The sequence below is a fragment of the Indicator indicator genome, chromosome 2, assembly GCF_027791375.1.
Source record: "Indicator indicator isolate 239-I01 chromosome 2, UM_Iind_1.1, whole genome shotgun sequence".
NCBI lineage: Eukaryota > Metazoa > Chordata > Aves > Piciformes > Indicatoridae > Indicator > Indicator indicator.
The window spans coordinates 32,938,622-32,963,697 of NC_072011.1; the positions used below are offsets into that span (position 1 = coordinate 32,938,622).

At 41.3% G+C, this 25,076-nt stretch overlaps 1 protein-coding gene across 1 annotated transcript; it reads left to right on the top strand.

Moving 5' to 3' along the window:
• Nucleotides 1-240: 240 nt before the first annotated feature.
• GPR137B (G protein-coupled receptor 137B) lies at nucleotides 241-25,018 on the top strand. The gene is made up of 7 exons (XM_054395685.1): nucleotides 241-609; nucleotides 9,404-9,453; nucleotides 14,272-14,494; nucleotides 18,370-18,519; nucleotides 20,405-20,533; nucleotides 23,283-23,407; nucleotides 24,888-25,018. The coding sequence occupies exons 1-7, from the start codon at nucleotides 241-243 to the stop codon at nucleotides 24,997-24,999; spliced, it is 1,158 nt and encodes a 385-aa protein (XP_054251660.1). The 3' UTR covers nucleotides 25,000-25,018.
• Nucleotides 25,019-25,076: the final 58 nt, after the last annotated feature.

Here is a 25,076-nt window from a genome sequence, read left to right on the forward strand (position 1 = left end):
AGCAAAGGGCAGCTTTCTGAGCTGTTCCCTGCCAATTGCTGACAAAGGCAGTCCTAATGAATCATTCTGAATTGTGATCATGTGCTACCAGCCCACAGTGAGCTGCCAAAGAGGAAGTGCAGCTTGTTTTCTTTCATTTTCTTGATTCCTATGCTGTAGGAAGATGAAAGAAGAAGAAGGAGGAGGAGGCAACTGCGGCAGCCAAACTTAATAAATAATTCTAAGGATTTCTGATATCAAATGGAGGCCCCTGAGTGGGACCCACTGAAAAATGACACTCTTCCACCGACCCTGACGCCAGCTGTCCCTCCGTATGTGAAGTTGGGCCTGACCATTGTATATACTGTTTTTTATTCACTGCTTTTTGTGTTCATCTACGTCCAGCTCTGGCTGGTTCTTCACTACCGGCACAAGAGGTTCAGTTACCAAACTGTCTTTCTGTTTCTGTGCTTGTTTTGGGCTTCTCTTAGGACTGTGCTCTTTTCATTTTACTTCAAAGACTTTGTCACAGCAAATTCTCTCAGCCCCTTCATCTTCTGGCTTCTCTATTGTTTCCCAGTCTGCCTCCAGTTTTTCACCCTGACCCTGATGAATCTTTACTTCACACAGGTAAGCAAGAGATATTTGGTCAATTAAATCTGAAAAAATGGTAAAGCTTTGGGGTTTGTTTTGTTTTGTTTTGTTTTTAAGAATCATGAGAAAAAACTTAATTTACAACTGTACTTTGGCAATACAAAAAGCAAAATTCAGTGATTTATTTTGAAATTTTAACTTTTGACCTATATGCAAGTGATCAGTGTTACAATGAAATTGAATTCTGAAGTGGTCATTCCAGGGATGGCAAATAGTATAGGTACTGCCTCTTAGGTGTATGGTTTTTAATTTAATGACTGGGGGGGTAATTGCATAGGAGAGCTTGGAAGCTGCACATCCAAAATGTTACTCTATTATTATTCTTTAACATTGTTGTTATTATTTGACTTATTAAACCTCCTGTCTTAGCAGTCATGATCTCTGTGTGCAGTCATAATTGTAATTTCTAATTTTGATGACAAACCCACCTCCCCAGTTTTTCATAAATTGACTAACATGTTTCTGAGTGAGATTTCTGTTCTGTGTATCACAGTCAAAACTGTTGATCAAGTCCTGCTGCAGACCCAAATTCCTGTCATGATCTATAAATAGCAGTGAATCTGCACCTCAGTAAGTGCTGAATGCTGCACAGAAACACCCTCTATTTCAAGGATGCTGTGATGTAAAGGTAAATTAGCCCTATAGTGGGGTAAAGGAAACAGCATCACCATTTCAGAAAAAGGTGGGGAGAGAGTATCTGTGCTATGGGCAGCACAGATTTGGCTAAAAAGCCAAATGAGTTAGGCTGCACAGTGCTCTAGATTGCTGCAGTTACAACTTGTTTGTAAGTATTTCTGGTGAGCTTGGGTATCTTGGCAGGACAAGATATTGGCATGCTGAGACAAAGACAGGCTGCCGGGCTTGCCTGCGATTTCACAGGAGGATTGCAGAAGGGCAGGAACTGGGTTCTCTATCTCCCCAGTCCCACTACAGTGGCTGAATCAGGAAGCCAAACCTGCACTCAGATGACCCTTGTCAAAGTCCACTTTTCCAGTGCAAGGGTAGTTGACCAGGAGAGCACTAGCCAGCTCTGGAGCACCCTTGGCAGTACTCAGGATGTTTTGGGTGTTGCTGTGTGCTCCGCTTGGAAGCAGCTTTGTGGCTGGCTCTAGGTGCTCCTGTAATCCTATGGTGTTTAAAAGTGCTCTGTAGTGAGTATAGGCCTGTTAGTTCTGAATAGCCTGGTTGCAGAGATCAGGCTGTTTATGAGATCTGTCATCCCAGACCTGAAAAAGCAGCAATGATAAACATGACAGCTGTAAGAGGATCACTTGAGTTGTATAGAATATTAAATACTTAGAACCGCATACACAGTGGTTTGCTTTTCTGGATTCAGTGTCTGAAACACCTGCTACCTCACCCTTCTCCATTCTCTGGGACTTGAGATGTATTAAGGGATTACAGGAACATTTCTTCTACACACTACTCAAATCTAGCTCAGGCATGTGGTGACCTATGCTTCATTCTGTATCTATTGTGAGAGTCATTTGATAGCGGTACAGTTCCCCACACCCATCATTGCACAGTCCATTCCCATGACAGTGGCTGGGACCAAGTTGTAGCCCTAATCAGAGTCTTCCCTCAGACATGGACATGTAGGACTGCTGTCAAAGTCTGGAGGTAGAATGCAGCATCCTGGCTCTTTGCCAAGAGGAGCTGAGGCTGGTGTGAGTACAGAGGGTGCACAGCGGTCTGCACTCTGCACATTAGAGTGCCAGCACTTGGGGTCTTAGTGTTGTGGGTAACTTATTCCTTTTGTCTAAGGAAGATCTAAAAAGAGAACATACAGAATGCACACATATGTCCTTTAAATTATTTTTGGCATCGTTGTCTGATCTCATTCAGGAAGCACAAGTCAGTGGCTGGAAACAGAAAAAAAATGCTAAGGTTGGTTCTGACTTTGAGACAATTTCTGCTTTGTCATCATGAATCCTCACAATCTTCCTCTGAGCCCCTTTGTAAAAGAATGTAATAGTTATCTGTCTTAAAGAGCTGTTGTGAGGCTTTTGAGAAGATATTGCAAGGGACTTTTAGAGTTTTTGATGTGCGTCATAACCTGTAAAGATCGTGGGCTGCTGTAGACAGGCATATTATTAGTATTGTTCCCTTTAGAGCTGGTTGCTCACGGTGAATTCTCATCTCAAATATCTCCCCAGTCAAAACAAAGCCTTAAGAAATACAAGCACAACCATTATATGAATATAATGTGAGACACAGAATAGGTGCACAATTTTTTAATTCACTGTTATTAATTCTTTACTTCTAACCATTGTAAGGTGGTTTGGCTTGAAATTCAGCATCTTTTTGAGACTGTATATTTAATATGCATCTAGCTTTCCTCAGTAGGCAAGCAAGAACTAGTGTGAAAGGGGTGGGGAGAGAGAATTTTGTTTTCAGTAATGGCTTATAACTTCACAAACCTGTTCAGAAACAACTTTTATCCATTTATTTTCTCTAGAAGGCAGGCAAGAAGGGACTGCAGCTGTGTCTCATTGCTTGAAAACCATACTATTTAAGTAGTGCTTAGCTAGGGGAAAGTAAGTGATGTATGTATACAGTGAGGACAGAGGACTGTCAGAGACCCTACAAATCTCTGGAATTTGCAGGTATTTATTATTATCTGCTGTACAGCACACACAATTTCTAAATGTGGCACTGCTAGGAAAGCTTTTAGACATAGATGTGAAAAGTGATTTAAAAATACTACAAATCCTTCTGGCCAAAGCAAAAAACTTATTTGGTAAGCGCCTGAAGGCGTTTGTTTCAGATTAATAAGCATTTTTGAACCTAACAGAAAGTTAGCCACAACTATTCTGTTTTTTAAAGGGTATCTCAAAGCAATGGGGATGCAAATTTCAACTGTATTTTAGGTGGAGCAACACAACTAAGCCACCACATTGGCACAGCTGAGGTTGTTCCCAGACCTGAGCATCACCATCAGCACATTCAGCAGGAGGAGTTGTGATGTGCTGGGGCAGGTTGTTAAAGCAGAGGACCTGTGTTTGAAAAGGGAAGTTACAATCAAAATAGTTTTGATTAAGAACAAAGGATCTTTGGATTAAGAGCCAAGTTCAGGGTCCTTTGTTAAGGTCTTAATGCCTTACATAAGGCAGAAAAGAAAGGGTGCTGCAGATAAGGCTTATAAAATATCAGCTCATCTCAGAAATCCCATGCTGGTGAAAATATGTGTGATTTCTAGTGAGAGTGCTACAAGTAACAGAATTTTTAATTTTGTGTCTGTATTCATTGTCTTCTAAGGAAAAAAAAAAAGGGGGGGGGGGGTTTTGAGGAAAAACAAAACACACATGCAAAAAAACCCCACAAAACCAACCAAACTATCTACCCTTTCAGGATAAGCCTCTGTCTACTTAGAAATCATGAAAATAAATCTCAAGTGAAGATGAGATCCAGTGGCAGTTTTGTAAAACAATAGCACAACACCAGCAAATAACTGCATTGTACTAAGCCAGAACAGCTCCCTGATCCAGATCCATTACATAGGGAGCTGAAGTGTGCATTTTCACTTACAGAGACCAAAAAGCCCATAAATGTTTGCCTCACACCTGCAGCTCCCATGGGTTTATATTGCTGCTTGATAAAGCTAATACAGCAAATCTGTAAATCACATATTTCCACTTTAAGTGACTTCAGACAGTGAGAATCCCAGGACTCCGGCGTTCTTTCATTTATGTCCTGCCTGGCTAAATCTTCCTTGCCCTTAACAAAAGGAGGCTGAGATGAGTCCTCAGGCTTTACAGTCAGTGCTGTGGGCAAAAGTGTAAAGAGGCTCTGGGTAATAAAAAAAAAGAAGTTGCTTTTTTGGTGTATGTGAGGAGGGATGGGCAGAGAAAGGCTTGCTTCACTTCATCCTGTTTGCTTAGACTTTGCATTTCCCTGGGGAAAAAGATACAAATGAAGCTGAAGCAAGGCTAGGATGAAAGGTTACAAAATCAAAACCCAAGGTCAGGGCCAAAGACCGTGAGCCATAGCGGGTGCTGGAAATCCCAGACCTCCCCTGTGGCCAGGCTCAGCAAACTATTTGGTGGACTGTAGGTTTAATCCTCAGGTTGGGAGCATCTCTAGAACCTAGGGAACCTGGTACTGAGCTAAAGACTTGTGAAGCTGTATGGATGGAGAAGGGCTGCTAGGCAGATTTACCTCTCCTTCCTCCTCCCTAACCATCTCCCTTTTCTCTGGCATCCAGATTGAGAAGCTTACCCTGCCTTCCAGGCAGGGCCGATAAAATCAGGGACTTTCAAGTGAGGAGAAATTGTACCAAGTAAGACAGTTTGGAGGGGAGCTGGCCATGCTGGAAGTGCCTGGCAGGGCAGATTAAAACCAGCACAAGGCTTTCAGTGAGGTTGCGTGTATCTCAGTGGAACTGGGGTATGTGTTAGCTCTGGGGGGGAAATTAAGAGAACTTCTTATCCTCTAATTACCATTTCAAAAGTTATACCATCAGTGACTGAAAAAAGAGGGCTTTACATTTGGAGAGAAATACGTATTTTTTAGTAGAAATGAATACAGCATATATAATACAGATTATTATTAATTTAAAGCATGCTTTAGAACTACGCAGGAGTTTGACATCAAACATTGTCCTCAGCATTGGATCTATAGGAGAAAAAGTGCAACTGCAGACTAGCTGGCTTTCAGCATCTGACATGAAGAATGAAGTCATTTGACTTGGAAAATAATTTGACAGGAAAGCTACACATTCAAGTTTACCATGGCCACCAATCCTGCCATGGTCTCTGTCTTTTCAGGGCTATTTTTACCAATTTACAAAAGGCTGAGTATGGCAGTGAGTCATGTCGCCCATGCTCACACTGTGTGGCACTTAGAGAGTAGAGGAGAAGCATGCGTATTTTGGGGAAACTGATCCAAATGAAAGAATGGACATGGGAGAAAGAGAGAAAGAGGAAGGTGGGACTGGGACTGGAAGATATACAGCAGAAGAAAGATATGTGCTGATGGTGAGGGGCTCTGGGCCTGCATGAGCTTGTGGTATATTTTCAGGGTGCAAAGAGAAGTTTGCATGGAGTGTGACAGAGGAAGAGAAAGGCAGTGGTGAAAAGAAACAGGAAGAAAAAGTACACACTCTGCTCCTTATAGAGATTTTGAACTGGTAAATAAAGCTAAACTCCATTCCTGTGCAAAGGGCCAGCACATAACACATACCTGAGGCTTTTTGGTAAGCTGGGTTGTGGATCCTGTAAAACTGAATTGATTAGCTAGCAGTAGTGGTACATAGAAGGTTTGTGCCAGCCATCACATAGAATTGTAGAATGGTCTGGGTTGTAAGGGACCTCCAAAGGTCATCTAGTCCAACCTCCTCTGCAGTAAGAAGGGGTATCCTCAACTAGATCAGGTTGCCACATGAGTTCAGCTAAACCAGAGCATGGACTGAACATTGTTCTAGTGGTTTGGTTTTAGTTTTGGTTTTTTTTTCCCCACTCTGGGAATATGTGACCTGACTTTGACACCTGCTTCACTGATATTTGGAGGGCCAGAGTGGCTCCTGATTTAACTTACATATCTGTAGCTGGAACCCCCTTAAGTTACAGCAGCCTGGCCCTGTCTGCTTTCCCTGCTGCTCAGCAGCTCTGCAGAGCAGTTTTGCAGACAAGACACTGATGGACTCCTAAACAATCCTCATTGCTCCTCTGCCAGGACCTGGTAAGATGTCTTTAAGGTCAGCTGTTTACATCAGTTCCTGCACCAGGAATTCTCCCTGGCTGTATGAAGGGCTTTTAGGAGTCCTTTTTGTACTGCTGCAGATTTATATGCCAGACGTATACCTCAAGGGAGTGGGGGAAGGGGTGTGAGAATCTCATTTGAGGTTTCCGGTGCTTTGGCAAAAACAAGGAGTTAAACCAGGATATTTCTCCTTTAAAGAAAAAGCAAAAGGGGAAACACTTTTAGGAAGAAAAACTTTAGACATTCGAAAATCAGCAAAACATGTCACGAGTTTTCTGTATCGCTGTTCATCTCAGGTCTTTTTTTAAAAGTCTGCCTTCTGCTCACTGTTAAGTCTATTCTTACGAATAGCCTGGTTTGCTCTGGTTTGCTGGAAGACTTGCTTAGATGACTCAGATATTGACTGGAAGCTTTCTCAACACTGTTGCGGGGAGGGGCTATTGAGCAACCAGTTTCTTGAGCTAAATGACTTAAAAGCAAAAAGCTGCACCCACGCATGTAAGGTATATTGAGATCAGCATCTGACATCCTTACTCCCACTGAACAGCTCTTTATTCTTTATTCTGTGACAATCACATTGCTTCCAGCAAGGCTACTCAGGAACTAAGGCTCCACTACTGTTCCAGCAAGGTTTAAGCAAAGCTGGCAGAACCTGGCTGTCTACATTTCTGTCTAGCAGTGAATTTGTAAGAATGTACATGCCTTATAGTGTAGTTTTCATTCTACACAGAGTTAATTTGTTATGCAGTGTTCATTTTTTTTTTTCTTAATGGTCAGTTTAATAGAATTCCTAAGATTTTATTGGCTAGGAGAGACTAACCAAATGTGTAATCACTGTAACAGCTGTTTTGGTGATCTCACATCTGGAGATCCTGCTGTATCTGCAGCAGTAATGCCATACTACATTTAGCTAAGTTATCCACTGAACATTTGTTAGGTAGGGCAGCCTTGATCTGGTTTATGTGACAGGAGTGTGCCATGACACTACAGGGGTGAGTGGATCCTTTTTGGGGAACCACAGGAGATGAATTTCAGGAACTTGTGAATTTTCAAGATTTTGTGGACTCAGCAAAACTCATTGCCCACTGCAAATTGCTTGTCTTTTGTAGTTCTTTGCAGTCTCTGAACACTTCTGTTCAGTGCTTCTCCTGAAAGCCGTCAAAACTAACAGTACAATATATGTACATGCTACTCAGAACAGGTGAGGATTGTGGAATGGCCTGATCATTGAGATCAGGAATCTGTGCCTTCCCACTTGCCCATGGTATTTTCCAGAATAAGCAGAGCAGGGAACAAGCCTAGCACAAACAGCATGTTGGAAATGTTCTGAAAGCCATCTCGTCTCTAAAAACTGTCTTTGTGTACCACAGAAACACATAACATTCATAAGCCTCTTGTACTTTCCTTTCAGTAGCAAGTAAGTAAACAACACAAAGCTTCTTCCTGAACTTCTGTGAGAATTCGTGATCCAGGAATTTGGAGAACGAATCACAAAAATATTTTGTAAAGTGTGCTTCAAGAGATGCTAATGGGTTGAAAACATCAATGGTTGCAGAATGTTTTTAGAGACTTTTCCCCCCTAACATTTCAGTTTTGGTTATTCATTTTCTAGGGTCTGCTGAAAAGCTCAGTGTTCTCTCCTGGTTCAGTTAGTGCTAAGCAGCTGAATGATGCGTCACGGAAGAAATTTCCATGTCAAGGCAGCTGTTTATGGTGAATAGGAGTTAAATGACAAGTTGTTCTAGAAGTGCTGGAACAAGTGAAGCCTGATTTTCTCCATATCTGCCTGATTCTTGATTTTGTGCTGTTTCCATAACTGGGACATTTCTTATAATACTTTGTTGTGCAGTCTCTCTCATACTGGGTGATGTGTAGGATCGTTATGAAGGGTTCTTCTCACAAGAGTTCATGTACCAGATGCATTTATAAGTTTTCTTATTTCCATTGGGTCACCGATAATTTTGGAGAGTGATAAAGGATCATGTCTTTGATGCTTCCAGTATTTTTCCATCAGTTCTCTGACCAGAGTATTTTAAGATTAGTGAGGTGACAGATAAACAAGTTGACAGGCAGACATAGGCCTACACAGACATACTGATCATGTAAGTCCCATTTCCTTGAGAAAGCATGATAATCATAGCAAATGTTATGCAAGATATACTAAAAGGCATGCAAAACCAAGTGAAATGGATAAGGCAGGATAACTGGAGGAGAAAACAATTAGGCAACAACCCAGAATAAGTCATGCAGCATGTTTTTTTTTTTTAATACTAGCCAGTCAGTGTGTTTTGATGTTGGTTTAAGTGAACACTGGTAAACTGAGTGTGCTTGGAAACCACTTTAGCTTATGAAAAAAACAGTGATGTTTATTTTTCAATAAATAAGATTATGCTAATATTTTTTCATATAATTTCTGATGGTGGTTAAACACCTGTGACCGCTACTACATAGCTATGCTGCAGAAAACATGTCAGGAGTTTTTCTGTTACAGAAAGGTGACTACTGGGTTTGAGCTTTCTGTAAAAATACATATTGTTCTATAGTGAACAGACAGTCAGCAGAAGCCAAATATACCTCAGAGAAAACTAGTCAGTTTGGTTCTTGGTGGTATGCTTTGGGCAATGTAAGATGCATACAATTGTATATGACCAATTTCAGGCCAGGATATTATGATGGGCTCTTCATGTCAACAGAGCATCTGAACCAGTATGTTGGTATGGGCTGGTCTGCATGAGACCATGTTAGGTCATGTAAAAGCCTAAGGACTTGACTCTAAGATTCTACTGCTATTGGTCCTCTTGTATAAAGTGGTATGAAGGACCTTACTCCCAAGTGGAGTAAGTGAAAATAGTGGTGTATAAAATTTGTGCATGAGTACATCGTGATCACCTGCTGAGTGGTTTTAGTACTTAGAGCTTGCCTGCCATGAGTAAGCAATAAATACAAATCTGTTAAGTAATGAAACTTATCATCACAATTCGTGACCTGTGAGACAGCATTCCTGCAAATCACAGTTTCTTTCTTTATTTTCATGTATCCTATGTTTGATGCAACGTTTTTCTGTTCACAGGTGATTTTCAAAGCTAAGTCAAAATATTCCCCAGAGCTACTGAAATACAGGTAAGAACTATGAAAACATTTAATGTCCTGACAAGTAGCCATATTTAACTATTTGTGGTAGTCTTGTCTCAGTTATTCGTATATCAGTGTTTTATGGTGATGGTTCTGGGGCCAGTTTCATCCTGTGACATTTAGAAGTCTGTGTCATTTCACAAAACAAGCACCATTTTTAGACATTCATATATTTGAAAAACAAGGAGAAAAGTCCCTGGGAGATTTGTTTACAGGTTCTTAATATTTGCACTTCTAGATGAATTCAGATCCAGTGTTTTGCTTAAGGTAGCAGAGTGATGTATTTATTTTGACAGGAGTGAGTGGAACTCTCATGAGTATTAAACCACGAGGTCAGTGGTAATAAGAAACTGAAGTATTTTGGCGAAATGAGAGAAGAGTTGTGAAGGGAAAGAACTAGAGAGAGTGAATTTAACTTGATGTGTTTGGGAGCTCTTTTGGGAGCTCACATGTAACCTTCCCTGACTCCACAGAGTAGAGGTTATGCTAGCTTTGTATTTATGTGGAGAGATTTGTTTGGGATCTTGCTGAGCAGCAGGAAATGTCAGGCACAACTTGAAAGCTCTCCAAAAGGCCAAAATGTCCAGAAAGCTGAGGAAGAGCTCAATAAATTAATGTTTACTGTGGCAATGCCTAAAAGCCTCAGCTGGGCAGTGTCTGAATAGAGGAGGTGAGAGAGAGAGAGAGAGGTTGTCTCCATTCTAAGGAAAATTTACAATCTGAATTCAGGATAGGAAAGCAGTAATTTGAAACTAAAATCTATTCTATTACTTGCGGACTCTTAGGAGAACGCCATATAAGCAGGTCAAATGTTAACATTGTCCTTTTCCTCTGAAGTTTGTTACTCAGCTGAACAGGTCATCATCTGGAGCAAGTGCTTTAGAAACAATGTTTGGTAGAATGGTAGCACAGTGAGAGCAGGCTTGAGGCAACCTGCAGTTGGGCTCCTGAGAGTATGGGACACGTAGGAGGTGATGGCCAGCTGAGGGTGTGGACTCCATGCTGAGCTGCAGCTGATGCAGAAATTGTCAGGATAGAACAGAGAGGCTGCATTTATTTTGGTGGTCTCAGAATGCCACTTCGCAAACCACAAGAGGAAAGAGCTCGATGCTTCCTGGTAAACACCTCTGCATCCAAACCCATTCACCTCCCTCTACGCTCTGGCTTCTGTGGGAAAGAAATCCAGAAGTATGGGCTGGCAGACAAGCACCGCACACACCACCCAGCCCCCAGTTCAAGCATGCCTGCCCCTGATTGTACTCATATGCAAGAGGAACAAAGAGGACAGCTTTGCACAAGGCCTGGGCTGCAGGTGAGGGTGGTACAGGGCAGGTCTGTGAATATGTTCCTGACTAGCTTTAGAGATGAAAGTTAGAAGCTTTGAACCTGATCTGTTACTGATACTTGTGACAGGGCTTTATTCCTGAAAACTGCTTGAAAACGTCTTTCTTAAAGCAAAGGGAGCTTGTCATATTTAGTCGATGCCTATGAAGAGACAATATTAGCACAGTGCTTGTAGTACATAGAGCATTTCTGTTCCTAAACACTTATATATTGTGACTGGAATTACTTATGCAAACCTACCTTTCCCACAACAGCTCCATGTCCACCCTGACTCTTGCCTACTGCATTTCTAACAGGGATCACACTTGGATCTGGCCTTTTCCTTTTTTAGCTCTGTTGGTAAAGAACTTCAGCAGTATTTTACTTTAATATCTAGATCTCTTACTATGAATGTGGTTAGCCTGTGTAGAAGAGCCATATAAACAAAGCTGACCTTGTTTCCTATCTTACACAAGGCAACTGAAGCGGTGTAACGTGCACACCCACAGCTGAGGTCCTGAATCTTCATTGCAACATGGTAGTAAAAGATAGAATCACAGACTGGCTTAGGCTGGACCTTTAAAGATCATTTAGTCTGCCCTCTATTCCATTGGCAAGGACATCTTTCATTAAATCAGGTTGCTCAAATCCTGATAGAAAAGTGATGGATGGCCTACAGTCAGGGCCCGCAGTCTGCACTTACTGAATTTGATTTTTCTTCATTGCTGAATGTGCACTTTTGGAAATTTATTTCCCCTTATTTTCTTTAATATGTGTCAGACCTTATTACCTGGGATCGGCATATAGAGGCACCTGGCATTTCTGCAATAGATGATGGCAACACAAACAGGGCAACAAAGAGGTAGGACTGCAGTCCATGTGCTGGCAGATGTGTCAGAAATCAGGATCATTTCAGATGTGGAACAAATTGATAAAATCCTATCAGAGATTCAGAATCTTAAGTAAACTTTAGGCAGTGCAGCTTTCACAATGTTAGTCACTGTGGCATCCCAGCTTCATATTTAAACAGTCCTTCTGCACATCTCCCTGGGCTGGAAATGGGTTTGGATGAGGCTTGCTGTGCTGTATGTGCAAGCCTTGTTACACACAGGCCTTAGATGCTGTATGGTTTCCAAGGAAATCACATATAAAACACAGTAGTTTCAAAGAGATGTTTCCTGTTAAACAAGGTGAATTTCAGTGTGTTCACCTGAAGTTTGATTTCTAAGCTCAAAGAAAAACTTAGGCATGCATCTGTGCTTCAGAAAGAACCAGAACACCCTGACATGTGCCTTCCCAGGCTGAGCCTGATTACACACAGATCCTTTGAACGGACTAGCCCAAAAATAGGGATTAGACACAATAGTCTTTTGAACAGTGGCTGGTGCAATCTGGAAGCACCTCTTCTGCCCTGCTTTTCTATTTTCTAAAAAACTCCACATGCTTATTCATGCCTTGTAGGTGCCCTTGTAGTTGAGATATAAGGATACATTCTGCCTTTAAGTGAGTTAAAAATGCTTTCTGCAGCTGCAGAGACCCTAAAGATGCCCTGAGAGACACAGTCTGTATCTCCATCAGTTCTTATTCAGAAGTTCAGCAACAATGCTTCTATTGTCAAAACAGGGAGCTATTTCCCCAGCCACATCATGTTAATAAGGGGAATGGAAGATCATTATGTGAAGAGCTGCACAAATGTCTGGCCATGACTGTCTCACCCTGGCACACAGGGGAGTGTGTGGGCATGAAAGCATGACAGTGTTTGGTTTTTATGGTTGGATGGTTTGTTGGGGTTTTTTTTGTTTGTTTGGTTTGGTTTGGTCTGTTTTTTTTTATTCCCTAACCTCCATGAAGGAGAAGCCTTTCCTGGAAGTCTCTGAGCCCTGCTGGTTGCAAGCCAGCATCAAGGAAAGGCTGAAGTGGAAGGTTTCTCTGTCTAAGATGAAGAAAAAAAGAGAGCATATACTTACTGTCTTGCAAGGAGACAGCATGTAAGAGTGTACTTTGTAAACCTGAACCCCACAAAAATATTTCACCTGCACTATAATAGGAGAGCAGAAATGGGATGATTAAATAAACTTTGGGAGAGAAAGGAAAGGAATACACATGACCACCACTTAAAGACTTTTGACATATTAATGAAAGCTGTGAATGTACCACCATTACAACTGGGAACTGCATTCTCCAGAGAAAGCCATGTGAGAAAGTTGCTCCAGTACTGCAGTGCTTCCAATATTAAACGTTGAGGTTTAAAGGAACTGTAGCTGCTTATCCTAAAAACAGACCGCTGCACTGCGCTAGGAATGACTACGATCTTCCCCCTTAAGAGGGAGTTTCCATGATTGACCAGCAGGGACTTTAAAGCTTTCGGTTTTCCCTGAAAACTGTTACACATTTTAAAGGTCTCAAAAGAATACCCCTTCCTTTCTTGCCCTCTGCAAAGAAGTGGGCTATGCCTTAGCTTTGAAGATGTGTTAATGCTATCGCAAAAGGATATGATTGTGTGAAAGAAGATCATCACCGTTGGGTGAAGTATATTTACAATCAGAATCGGATTCCTCAGAGACAGTCTGGATATTTGTGGTCAGCCTAATTCGAAGTTCCAGCAGACGTGAAAAGCTGCGGCCAGTGATGGCAGATTATTACTCTTACCAGTAATTGCCTTGGTCAGCAATGATAATGAAGTAAACAAACACCTGAAGTGGAAACATGACTTTTTCTTTTTTTTTAATGAAAAGCTCCACAGGTGTGTGTAGGAGTAAGAAGGAATTAGAAGTAGCTTTTATTGAGTATGCAGCATACATATCTTGCAGGTATCAGTGCTGGTATGTGTGAAAATAACAGATGGAGAAAAGCAGTCCAACGTGTCTGTCACGTTTCTGTTCCAACTCTACTCCTGTGATTGTGCAAAACAACTTTTTGCCTGGCATAGATAGCAAAATGCCAACCCATAATCACTATGTATATTTACATTTCTTGATGTTTATTTCAAAAGGTTGCCCATGGCCGAGTTATTTAGGAAAAGGGACAGAGAAAGATGCTGGGGAACCAGTAAGAGATTTTTTTCCTACTGTTAGATAATGGTGTAATAGAACCAGGGTCAAAACAAGTTCATTCCAGATGGCTCAACCTTTAATGAGATTTCTCCTGTCAGTGATCAGTCAGGGGGTTTGTGTTGTGTATGAGGTGCATGGCTCTAAGAAAGTCTGTGCATATTTAAGTAGTTTCTAAGAACCGTGTTGTTGTATTTCTGTGGCAACCTTCCATGTTTTGTTATCTTTACTTACAGCTTGTTGTGTAACTGTAAAAAACAGGCTTGAAACCTCCTAACTTAATCTCTCTAGCAATCTGAAGCACTATGATTTAGGCTTGAGTGTCTGGTCACTCTCAGCCCAATGTGTGCAGCTTTCATTGCTCAGACTGCAACTTCCATCTCGAGACACAGTTAACAATGTCACTAAACCTGTTTTCTCCTCACTCTCCCAGGTTGCCCCTCTACTTGGCTTCTCTTTTCATAAGTCTCCTCTTCCTCTTGGTGAATTTAACATGTGCAGTATTGGTGAGGACACAGAATTCAGAGAGAAAAATCATTGTCTCCGTCCGGGTGGCAATTAATGACACATTGTTTGTGCTCTGTGCTGTTTCACTCTCCATCTGCCTGTATAAGATTTCCAAGATGTCTCTAGCCAACATTTACTTGGAGTCCAAGGTAAGGTACATTTTCAATTCTTTTCAAGTACCTTCTAAAATACAAGGGCAGCTCAAGGCAAAGCCACACAATTCTTTCGGTCCCCTGAGCACTGGTGACCTTAAATTTCACAACTTGTGCTTGGATGGCCATCCTGCTCAATATATGAATTAAATACTAAGTGCTAGCAAGGGTGCTCCTGGCTAACACTAGTGACCCCAAAATGTGTAGTTTCCAGGCAGAGTTTACAGAACTTCTTGGCTGGATTTTCTCGTAGCTGTTTGTCAAGTGGATTCTGCTTTCTATCTTCATCTGATGATGTCTTAATTTTAGTAATGCTACAGAGAAAGGGCCTTTATTTTAGTATCCTTCAGCTTATAAATTATTCACTGATTAAGTTACACGTTTAAGGTAGCAGCATGCTGAAGATAAACCAGTGGAATATGAATCTACCTTTATACATATTGTCTTACAAATAAGGAGAATGTGTTTTAAAAGAATTACTGCACTATAAATTCAGCCAAGTGGGGAAAAGAGGATAAAAGTCTCTCATATAAATCTTAAAAATGTACTTTATAGAAATATTTTAGATTTACATCTTTGGATATATTCCATGGTCAAGGCACAGGGTGGCATCACCTAACCCTGTTTGTTACAAAATCAATGGTGTCTTGTGTTTATAAATAACAGAACAGAGCTTTCAAAGCTTTTTGTATTTGTAATAGATAGTTAAATCTTGAAGTAAATCATTAGTTTAACCAATAGCACATTATCTCTACCACAGAAAACCTTTCAGAAATGTAAGTTTCAGCTAGTCTTTAGAAAACCCTTATAATAAAATTCCTCTCTCCATTTATTTAATCAGATGAAAGGAGTACTTTTCCTGTTTATTCAGATCTGGCCATACTGCAGGGATGAATAGAAGATTTAAAAACATAGCTTAGTTTGTTTCATGGTTTGGGGTTTTTTTGTTGTTGTTTTTTTTTCCCAAGCCTGTCACTTGCTGACCAAAGGGCATGGGCAATGGATTATTTTTACTAGTAAGAAAAGTTTTCCTACTGCTGCAAATCACAGAAGCATAAATCTCTGTAACAAAGCAGTATTAACCTAAGAGAGGCTTTGTTAGATTATTTTGTTCCATTTCCTCCTCCTGTAGGAAATCTGATTTTCTTTACTTCAATCTGTTTCATAAAACCCAGACAAACTCTGACATTATTGCAGGCAGGAAAGGACAGGACACTCAGCTGATGAAAGCTGGAATGTGGAAATGAAAACTCAAGAGCACTTTGTTTCTCTCTGCTGATCTGAAATGGGAATTCCTCTGGGGACTCAGTAGAATTTGACTGCACAACGTTAGGGATAAAGATGGCTGGAACTGCCAGTGAAGAAACATCCTGCTACTGTTGTGCCGGGAAAAAAAATAAAAGCTAGATAAAAAAGAAAAATCCGCTCTCTACAGTGATATAACAGAAGTAGCATTGGACATAATGTGTCCTCTACCCTGCATGTAGATAGTCATCAGTACCGGCAGTCTTCTATTTGCATCTCCCATCTGCTGGCACATATCTTCTGACCACAAGTGAAAATGCATTCACCTCCATGACGCAGTGTGGAAGATGAGCCTGGTTCTCTACATCAAGGCTATGACAGCACCATGGAAATGCGCAGCCCTGCCCTTAGGTGCTGAATTGGGCCAGATCTGTGCTGGCCACATGTTCCTATGTGACCTGCACTAGATTCTATGGTCCTGCTCTGGCAGGGAGGTTGGACTTGAAGATCTCCAGAGGTCCCTTTCAACCTGTAACATCCTGTGATCCTGTGATCATGCAGTGGGACACCCTGCAAACTCAGGGCTCCTCTTCTTTCCTGTAGTGCTCTGTGACTGAAAAAAGATTCTTTTGCCTCTACTCTTACTGTTGCTCTCTCCTTTCCCCAAGCCACTAAGTATATTGGACTAGCAGCAAAACCAGGATGCTTTAATCACCTGTTTGGTGGGATTAAGTTTGTTAAATCTCTAGTATATTTAACTATTAACTGTTAAAGAATGACAGCTACATAGGGAAACCTGTACAGGGTAATACCAATCGCGTTCTCGTCTTCAATTCTGCTATCTTGACTCTGTTAGTGCCACTGAACTGGCAAATGGTATGTGCCAGTCAGGAGCTTCTCTCTGCTCTCTCACCCTCGGTTTCCATGACAGCATCACTGATTTGCTGGTACTAAAGGATAACAGAGAATTGCCTAGGAAAGATTTCCTCTTTATGGCATTTCTTACTTGCTGGTCTTGCCATAGCTTTCACCACTGCCTACTATGTATCTGGAATCAATTTTCCTATAGCAGAAGGCTCTTGGCTAACTCCTGAAGTGGCTGCAGGTTATGGCCTGGTGAACACCAGTAGTTGCAGTGTATCATGTGCCAGAGTTCAAAGAGGTTGACTATACTGGGGATTTTGTAATACTTCTGAGCCTGATTGTTCCCTGAAGCACTGTTACTTTGCTGGGAAAACTAGCAAGCTACTTTTTGTCAAGGTTTTCTGACTACTCCCCGAGCCTGCAATAAGGAGAACAGACCAGGCTCCTGGGTTGACAGAGCTGCAAGAACAGCAGCCACCAAGAAGGGTGATCAGCAGAGGGGCCCTGGTAGTCCTCTGAAGGCTAGGGATTCAGGAAACGGTGACTTGGTGACTTTCACTAATATTTCACTACCCATTCTGTTATGTCTGTGCTTTACTCACCGCAGCACTTTGGACCTCTGCTTCTTGGCTGCAAATCTGGAAGCGGAGTGTGTGAATGGAAGGAACAGGTTGCAGACCTTCCTGTCTCCTGCATGGTATAAAAAGACCTGTGAGAGAAGGAGCAGCTTCCTTTTTGGCCTCTCTCTCACACAGATAAGAGAAACCTGTCTTAGTGGTATGGGTCTTTGCGAGGGCAGGGCTGGTGAAGCAAATGACTGTAAGGTATCCTGTTCCTCTAAAAGCATGCAGAGCTTTAGCCTATCTTTTCTCCTTTGACTGTGCAAAGCTCTATTCCAGAGACAACTGCACATTTTACTTTGAGCTTCTCTCAAAGCCAGTCCCATATTTGTATATCTGCTTATCTCTGTGATCAGACCCATACTGATCCCTGTAGCTGTGGCTTCTGGATTTCTTCCTTGCTTGCTGCTACAACTTCTGTGCTGGGGTCTTAGTCCCCCACAGTGACCCTTCCCACCTGACACAGCGGTCAAGTGTCTCACTTATTCTTTATCATGGGTTAGGCTCTTTCCCTGCTCTGTTTTTCTCTCCAGGGCTTAGGAACTGTTGTTTTTTCACACTTTGTGGTCTAATCCCTCCCCTTGTGCCCAAGTTCCCACTCACAGACTGCCCAGCCATAATCACTCTCCCACAGGCTGTGCTTCCACTTGGTCTTCACTGAGTTGACATCAAGTAAGGCAGGATGTGCTGTGTTTAACTGCTGACAGTTAATGATCTCTGTACTTAGGAAATAGGTGCACAGCAAGCAGTTGTAAAAACATGCAAGATTGCATCATGCTAGCTAGCCAGAATCTGATACAGGATGCTCTGTAGCTAATGCAGAGCTGAAGGATGAATTCCCTTGCTCCATCTGATATCAAATATAGTTCTTAAGTGTTTTCATGGCTCTGAAAGTAGCACTTGTACAATAAATTTTAGGAATTAGTCACAGCTCATCTTTGTGAGGGCTGCAACTGCTACCATTGCCTGGAAACTACTGTACTGATAAAATACAGGAATATATGTAGTATAGGATATACTGATCAAAGAATGATAAAGTCAGTTGCATTAGACAGAGTAGGATGGCATCCCTTGAAGTCCATGCAAAGCAATGTTCTTCTCAACTGCCTTATGAATAATAACCTGTACTTAAATCTCTTCCAGGGCTCATCTGTGTGTCAGGTGACAAGTATAGGAGTGACTGTTATACTACTTTATACCTCACGAGCCTGTTACAACTTGTTCATCTTATCATTTTCCCAAACCAAGAAAGTAAATTCTTTTGATTACGACTGGTACAATGTTTCAGATCAGGCAAGTATGAAAATATTTGCTAATGAGAAAAATTAATTCTGCATGGCTGATTTCCTCAATCCTAAGACAAGAGGAATGAATATATTAAAATCCTTTCCTTTTTTCTCTAATTCAATTAAGATTGTTTTGTTCCAGGAATACAAATTTCCGATAATTTCAGCATAAGGAGAAAAAAAAACCCTTGTTGCTAAAAGACAGAAAGAAGTAACACTACCCAAGTAATTTGGGGGGGAAAAAAAATCAATCCTTTTTTAACCTTCACTTTATTCTTGTTTAAAAGGAAAAAATGCCTTTTGTTTCAAACAAACAAACAAACAGACAAAAAAACCCCAACAACAACAAAAAAAACCAACAAGGTTTTTTTTTCCATTAGAAAGAGCATACCACACTTGGACAAGCAGAAAACCAGTACCTGATTCTATTCAGATGCTCTGTGCTGAAGTCATCATCCAATCTACTGCCATCCAGGGTTGTGGAGTTATTTACCTTAATTCTGTTATTAGCATGTTAACTTCTGTAGTTTGAGGATAAGACTAAGATTCTCCCCAACTTTTAATTGCAAGTGACAATTCAGATTGAAACTAACAGTTGATGAAAACACTAAAGGAAATAGCAGGTGATTCTTCTTTGAAATTTCTGAAATTTGGGCATCCAGCTCCTTTTCCTTCTTTGAAGAGTGTAGTTAGGCCCTAGTAGTTTTCCAGCTCTGTCAAGGCTAGGAAAAATGGCAGGCCTGAGTTGACTGGTAGATAAAACTGTAAATAAGAAGTAGATGAACAGTAGGGTAGGATTGCTTGGAGGAGTTAATTATGAGTTAGCTGAGTAGGTTTGTCAAGAGACCACTACTCAACCCTGCTGTGATGCAGAGGAGTGCAGTTAGGTGATGGCATTCCATGTAACTAGAACAGGATGAGGCAGAAGGGTGAGGCATCTCCTGAATCAAAACATCTCCCCTCTTGTTGGGATCTAGAGTGTTGCTGCTGCTCCTGATGACCCTTTGCAAGGGACACTTCTTGTACTGACTCCCATTTCTCCTGTGGAGTCAGAGGTTGTTCATAGGGCACTCACTGGAATGTTCTAGGCCTTAAGGTTGCTACTACTGATTTTTGAACATCTGACCCGACTTCTGATATTACGGCTGCCTGGATTTTGGGGTAAATTATCAGAGCCATATGTAAATGGTTTGGAACCAATGAGCTCAATTTGGTACCAGAATCAAAAGCCACTTAAAAGTAGAGCCCAATGTTTGTACTGTGGTACTGTCTCAGGTCACCTGTCAGGAACATCACCCTTCTCCTGTACAAAACACATGAAAAGACAGCATTTGCCCTCTAGAACTCTGGCAAATGGTGGAGGGAAACTCTAGAGAGGTAAAGGTTAATGCTAGAGTAACAGCGTGGTTAGTAAAGCTAACAATATGCACCAATTTGAAGGGATCCAAGCCTTAATTTTTAAAAGCCAGATTGCCAGCATGCCCTTGAAGGCCTGGACATTGATTGTTCCTTCATGTATTATTTCCAGCTGGAAAAGGATTGGAAAACTTGTTGCTCATTACCTGGATTTGATCACTTGATCAAATGGTTTCTTGCCAGGTTCTGAGACTAGGAACTCCTGCATTAGATTTTGATGAAGTAAAGACAGGAGGAGGAGAAGAAAGGAGGAGAAGACATAGAAGGGAAGACATATACCCAACAATATAGCACATCAATTCTTATATTATACCTTCAATCATTAGCCAGGTTAACCAGGCTTTATACTGAATGAAGTTTCTGGTCATGTCAGGTATTTTAGCCAGTTAAGCATAGACCATAAGGAAGGAAGGTGCCTCCTACACCTGTACATGAGCTGCCATTTAAAAACACTTTTCTCTTTGACTTTTCAACAGGCAGATCTGAAATGTCAGCTGGGAGATGCAGGTTACATAGTGTTCGGAGTGATTCTTTTCATCTGGGAGCTCTTACCTACTTCTTTGGTTGTGTATTTCTTCCGTGTTCGAAACCCTACAAAAGACCTAGTAAGTGGAATTTGTTAGTGCAATGTCCAGGTGGGTCTGGAGGGCACACCTTCTGAAGGAGCTTTTGCTTCTTTACGTTTTGACTTACCTTTTTCAATGTGCCCTTGGCAGAATAAACACAATCCAAACTTCCCAATTCTTTATACTAACTCCTCATGAAAGAAATTCATCATGTTTGCCCAGAAGGAAGGCAAAGGTGTTTCTCGGGCAGTTTACTTTAAAAATCAGGAACCTTCTTAAATTTGCAGAGATCTGCCCTTTGAATTAATACAGTACTTTACTGGAGTCAATGGAAAAGGAGTTTGTTATCCAAACTTAGGGTCTTTTCTCACATAGCAGTGAAAAGGGTTATGTGCTAACTGGTCAAATTCTTTCAGCTCTGTACTTGTTCAATTATTTCCATGTCAAAGAGCAATAGCCATAACAAGCACTTGCTTTGTTTGCTGTTTCAGCAGAGCAGAGATTAAGGTGTAAATTGTAAGGAAAATTCCATGTAAGTATCCTTGATATCCAAGCAGTTACTAGATGGACAAATGCTTTTTATAGCTGTAGGCAGTTTCTCCAGGTTAGCATAGGATATGCTGGTTGACAGGTATCTGGTGAGTATTAGTCTTGTATTATGATTACTGAGGTAGTACCCCTGCTTCTGCAGGGTAAACCAAATCAAATCTAATATTCCCCATCAAGATGGGAATGGTAAATTCACAAGAAAGAGAAACAAATAGAATAAAACTTTTTAAAGAAGGTGACGGGGTTTATTCTCACATGCAGATTTCTCAGACGATAAAGCCAAGCTGAATAAGGAAGGAATACCTGACACCACACTAAGAAACCCCATAGTCCCCAGTGTTCATCACAAAAAAGAGAAAATATCTCAGCCTCAGTCCTGCTTAAGGGGTAGACACGACAACTGCAAAGAGAAAAAATATTTTAAAGTACATTCTATTTGTTCTGCTCTTCTAAAAAGTGACCATATAGAGATCTCATTTTATTTAAAATGAGTTTAGTGATGGTGGTCAAGTTTGGATAGTGTGGGAGAGATTTGCAAGAGAACAAAAATCAGGGATGTGGTCTAACCTCTCAAAAAGCTGATCACATAAAGATCTGGAACCCTACTCAAACAAGAGCTCAAATGGAGTCAAACATCTCTCGCAACTCAAAGAGCACTGCACTAATGCATATAACATTGTATTTATTGCATTGTGATTTGCAGAAAGCCTTCACATCTCCAACTTCATAAAGATACAGTTCAGAAGCACCAGTCAGTAGTATAATTTCTTTTATGGCTACCTCTTTTAGGGTTGACATTATCTGTTAAAGCAGATAGGGCATACATGGATATTTTTCTACACAAGACAAATATTTACATTGAACAATATCAAGGTAAGAAGGAAACTGGAAATTACTTGGAAACAAAAAATGAACTCTAGCAAGGCAAAACTGAACTTCAGTGCAAGTGTGCCACAAGAGGGAGACCAAGGGCCACAGGACTTTAATACATTCAGTGGGCTAACTGTTGGAGCAGTTAAGTATCTAACAGTCCAGTGGTTGAAAATGCTGGGCCAAGGAAGCATATGATTAGATTTAAAACAAAATTTCTTTCAGTTAAAAAAATCTTAATAACAACTTTGATTTAGTAAAAATCAGAAACGTTCTTTATTTTAATAAGGAACAACCCCAGGAAATAGTGGGTTTACATTTCATTCAGGACTTCAGAAACAAAAAACTTCAGAAGCAGCAGTCTGCATTCATCATTGCTTGAATGTAAAGCTCAGTTCCAGAGATGACTGTAGCCAGGAACAAGTTGTCTGGCTGCTCTGGTGCTGACACAGGATAAGTGCAGTGCATGGTCCTTTACCTTGCCATACCTTCAGCCAGATGAATGTTGGAAATGGACATATTTTTAGTTCATCTTTATCAGTTACTTAACATCTCAAAAGCAGGAGATTGAACTGCTTTCATTCTTAAGATTGAGGGGAAGATGCCATCCTGGTGCATCCACAGGTGCAGGAAGCCCTGTTCCTTGGGGATAAAAGTAGTGGAGCAGTAGAAGAGGCTCAGCTGGGTCCTAGTTGTTTCTCTGTACTGTTTCCAGAACCAACCTGACTTTCAGAATCTACGTTTTATGTTTTGATTCATAAGGAAATAAGGGCAAAATTCTTTGTAAATGAAGGATTTATATGTAGCCCCTTTGCCTGTTTTATCAAAAGATTTTTCCTTGGTATTTGGCCTTCATAGCACTGTAGGGTAGACACTGAAATTTCTCAGAGATCCTAAGGGGCTTTTCAGCTGTGGTCTCAATTAAGCAGAGTGCCATGATCAGTTCCTGAGGTAAGGGAGGTAACATACACACCAAGAGGGAAGGTAAACCCAAATCTTTTTACATGTTTCATATCCTTCAGCTCCTCAGCTGCTTCCATATTGCTAACTTGAAGTCAGTTGGCTAAAAGCACAAAGTGCCCAAGATAGACAGGAATTCAGCAGACAGGTTAAACGCACACTGGGGGGTGGTTTCAGAAATGGGTTGTACTGGTCAGTTAGAAAGGAAGAAAAATGAAAGCTGTTAAGATCGGTACACTATCCCTATGCTGACAGAGCAACAGAAAAAGCAAAAAGATTTCTTTTGCTCTACAGGAAATGTAAAATTGCCTGGTTTACTTTGGAAGCCATGAGCTAAGTCTGCAGTAACTTCTTTTAGGAATCATTACTTTTCTGTTGCAAGTACTGACTGAGATTCTCCTTCCCTCAGACCAATGCAGGAATGGTCCCGAGCCATGGCTTCAGTCCCAGATCTTATTTCTTTGACAACCCTCGCAGATACGACAGTGATGACGATCTAGCATGGAATATTGCACCACAGGGGGCACAGGGCAGGTGAGATACAAGAGGGAACCACTTCCTTCCCATAACAGAAGCTGGAAGAGGAAGAACTCTCTTATACTGCTGAAAACTAATGTAATTTTTCTATCTCCAATTGTTGCATAATTTCCAGGGGGTGACTGGAAGCAAAGAGTGAACCTGAAGTGGAAAGGCAGCACTAACTAACTGTAGGGATCCAAGGGCCCCACAGAGACTACCAGGACACAAGAATGAAAACAGTTACATAATTTAAGAGTATGCCACTCTTTCAAAATCTCAGGTCAGATCTTTGAGTTGCATGTTTCACCCTCTGTTTTTACCAGGAGTGGCTTAAACTAGTAAATGGCACTTCTTAAGTGTGTGAGCAAGGTAACCTTACAGGTCTGCTGTCTCCCTGCCTTCAGGGAGAACCAGGGCGAAGCTGGACAGTGCAGGCAACAGCTTGCAACAGTGGTAGTGAGAAGCCTCTCAGCTCAGGTTGCCCTGTAACATGGCTGAATGTCCTAGGGTTGCCCTGAAATAAAAGGGGCATTTGCTTTCCCACTTGCTGAAAGCTTATGTGAATCCACCTAAATGCTGAACTCTAACACAACCCAGAAACAGCACAAAAAGCCTGCTTTCTTTGTGTAACTGTGAGCTTTAGGTAAGGATTTCCTTCCAGGAAGGAGCAGTTGATAGCAGTTTGCAGCACCCAAAACAGAGAAGGAAGGGCACTGCCAAGATACTACCGTGCCCCGAAAGGAGACTCAGTCATGTGTTACTCGTTCGCTGTTCCTGTATCTACATTATACCAGTAGTTCATTAGTACAGTCATCTTAAAATGAAGGCTAACTTGCTTACCATAGCTGACAGATCTAGTTCACTCTTCTAGCTAAGATTGTGTGGTTGCTCTCTGAGCCCAAACCATGATTCAGTGAAGTTGGATATTCACTAGTTATCAATCATTCCACATAGTAACTGAGGATTTCCACTGAGGATGCTGGAGGTGATGCACACCAGGCTGGTGTCCAGCCTAAGGCTGGAGGCAGCCTCCCTTCTGCACAGAGGCATGAGGAAGGGAACCAACCATCTGTGTTGTCTCACACTGCTCATGGGAGAAAAACCAGCGTGCCAGAGCTGCTAACCAAGTAACGGTTCCTTGTACATGGACAAAGGAAGTTTAGGTCTTACACTGACAGGCTCTTGCAGTGACAGAACTTGGCAGGGATTCGCAGCACAGCTTCTAGGGTTTTCTAACACACTCTGGATTAGCAAATCAGAAAGGGGAAGGTTTTAGGCAAACTAGAAGAATCAGGAAACAGATGAGTTGAAAACACCTGGGCCAAGGTAACTGACAGATCAGAAAAATAAATAGCAGCCTGAAGCCCTAGTTGGGGTTTTATGTTTGCACTTCAGTGTGAGAACTACCTGTGTGATTGTGTTTTGCCCACATTCACTAACCAGCTATCTACAAAACTAACCTGTCAATCACTAATTCTTCCATTTTCTTTTTAAGTTTCTCTCCAGACTATTACGATTGGAGCCACCAGAACAACAGCTTCATGGCTTACATAGGATCCCTCCAACAGGATCCAGCATTGGACACAGACCGGCCAAGTCCTATGTAACTTCAATCAACTACAGCATTCTAAGACATTCCAATATTAAAACAAATGTTCTGGAAAACAAAACTTAGCAATTTTTC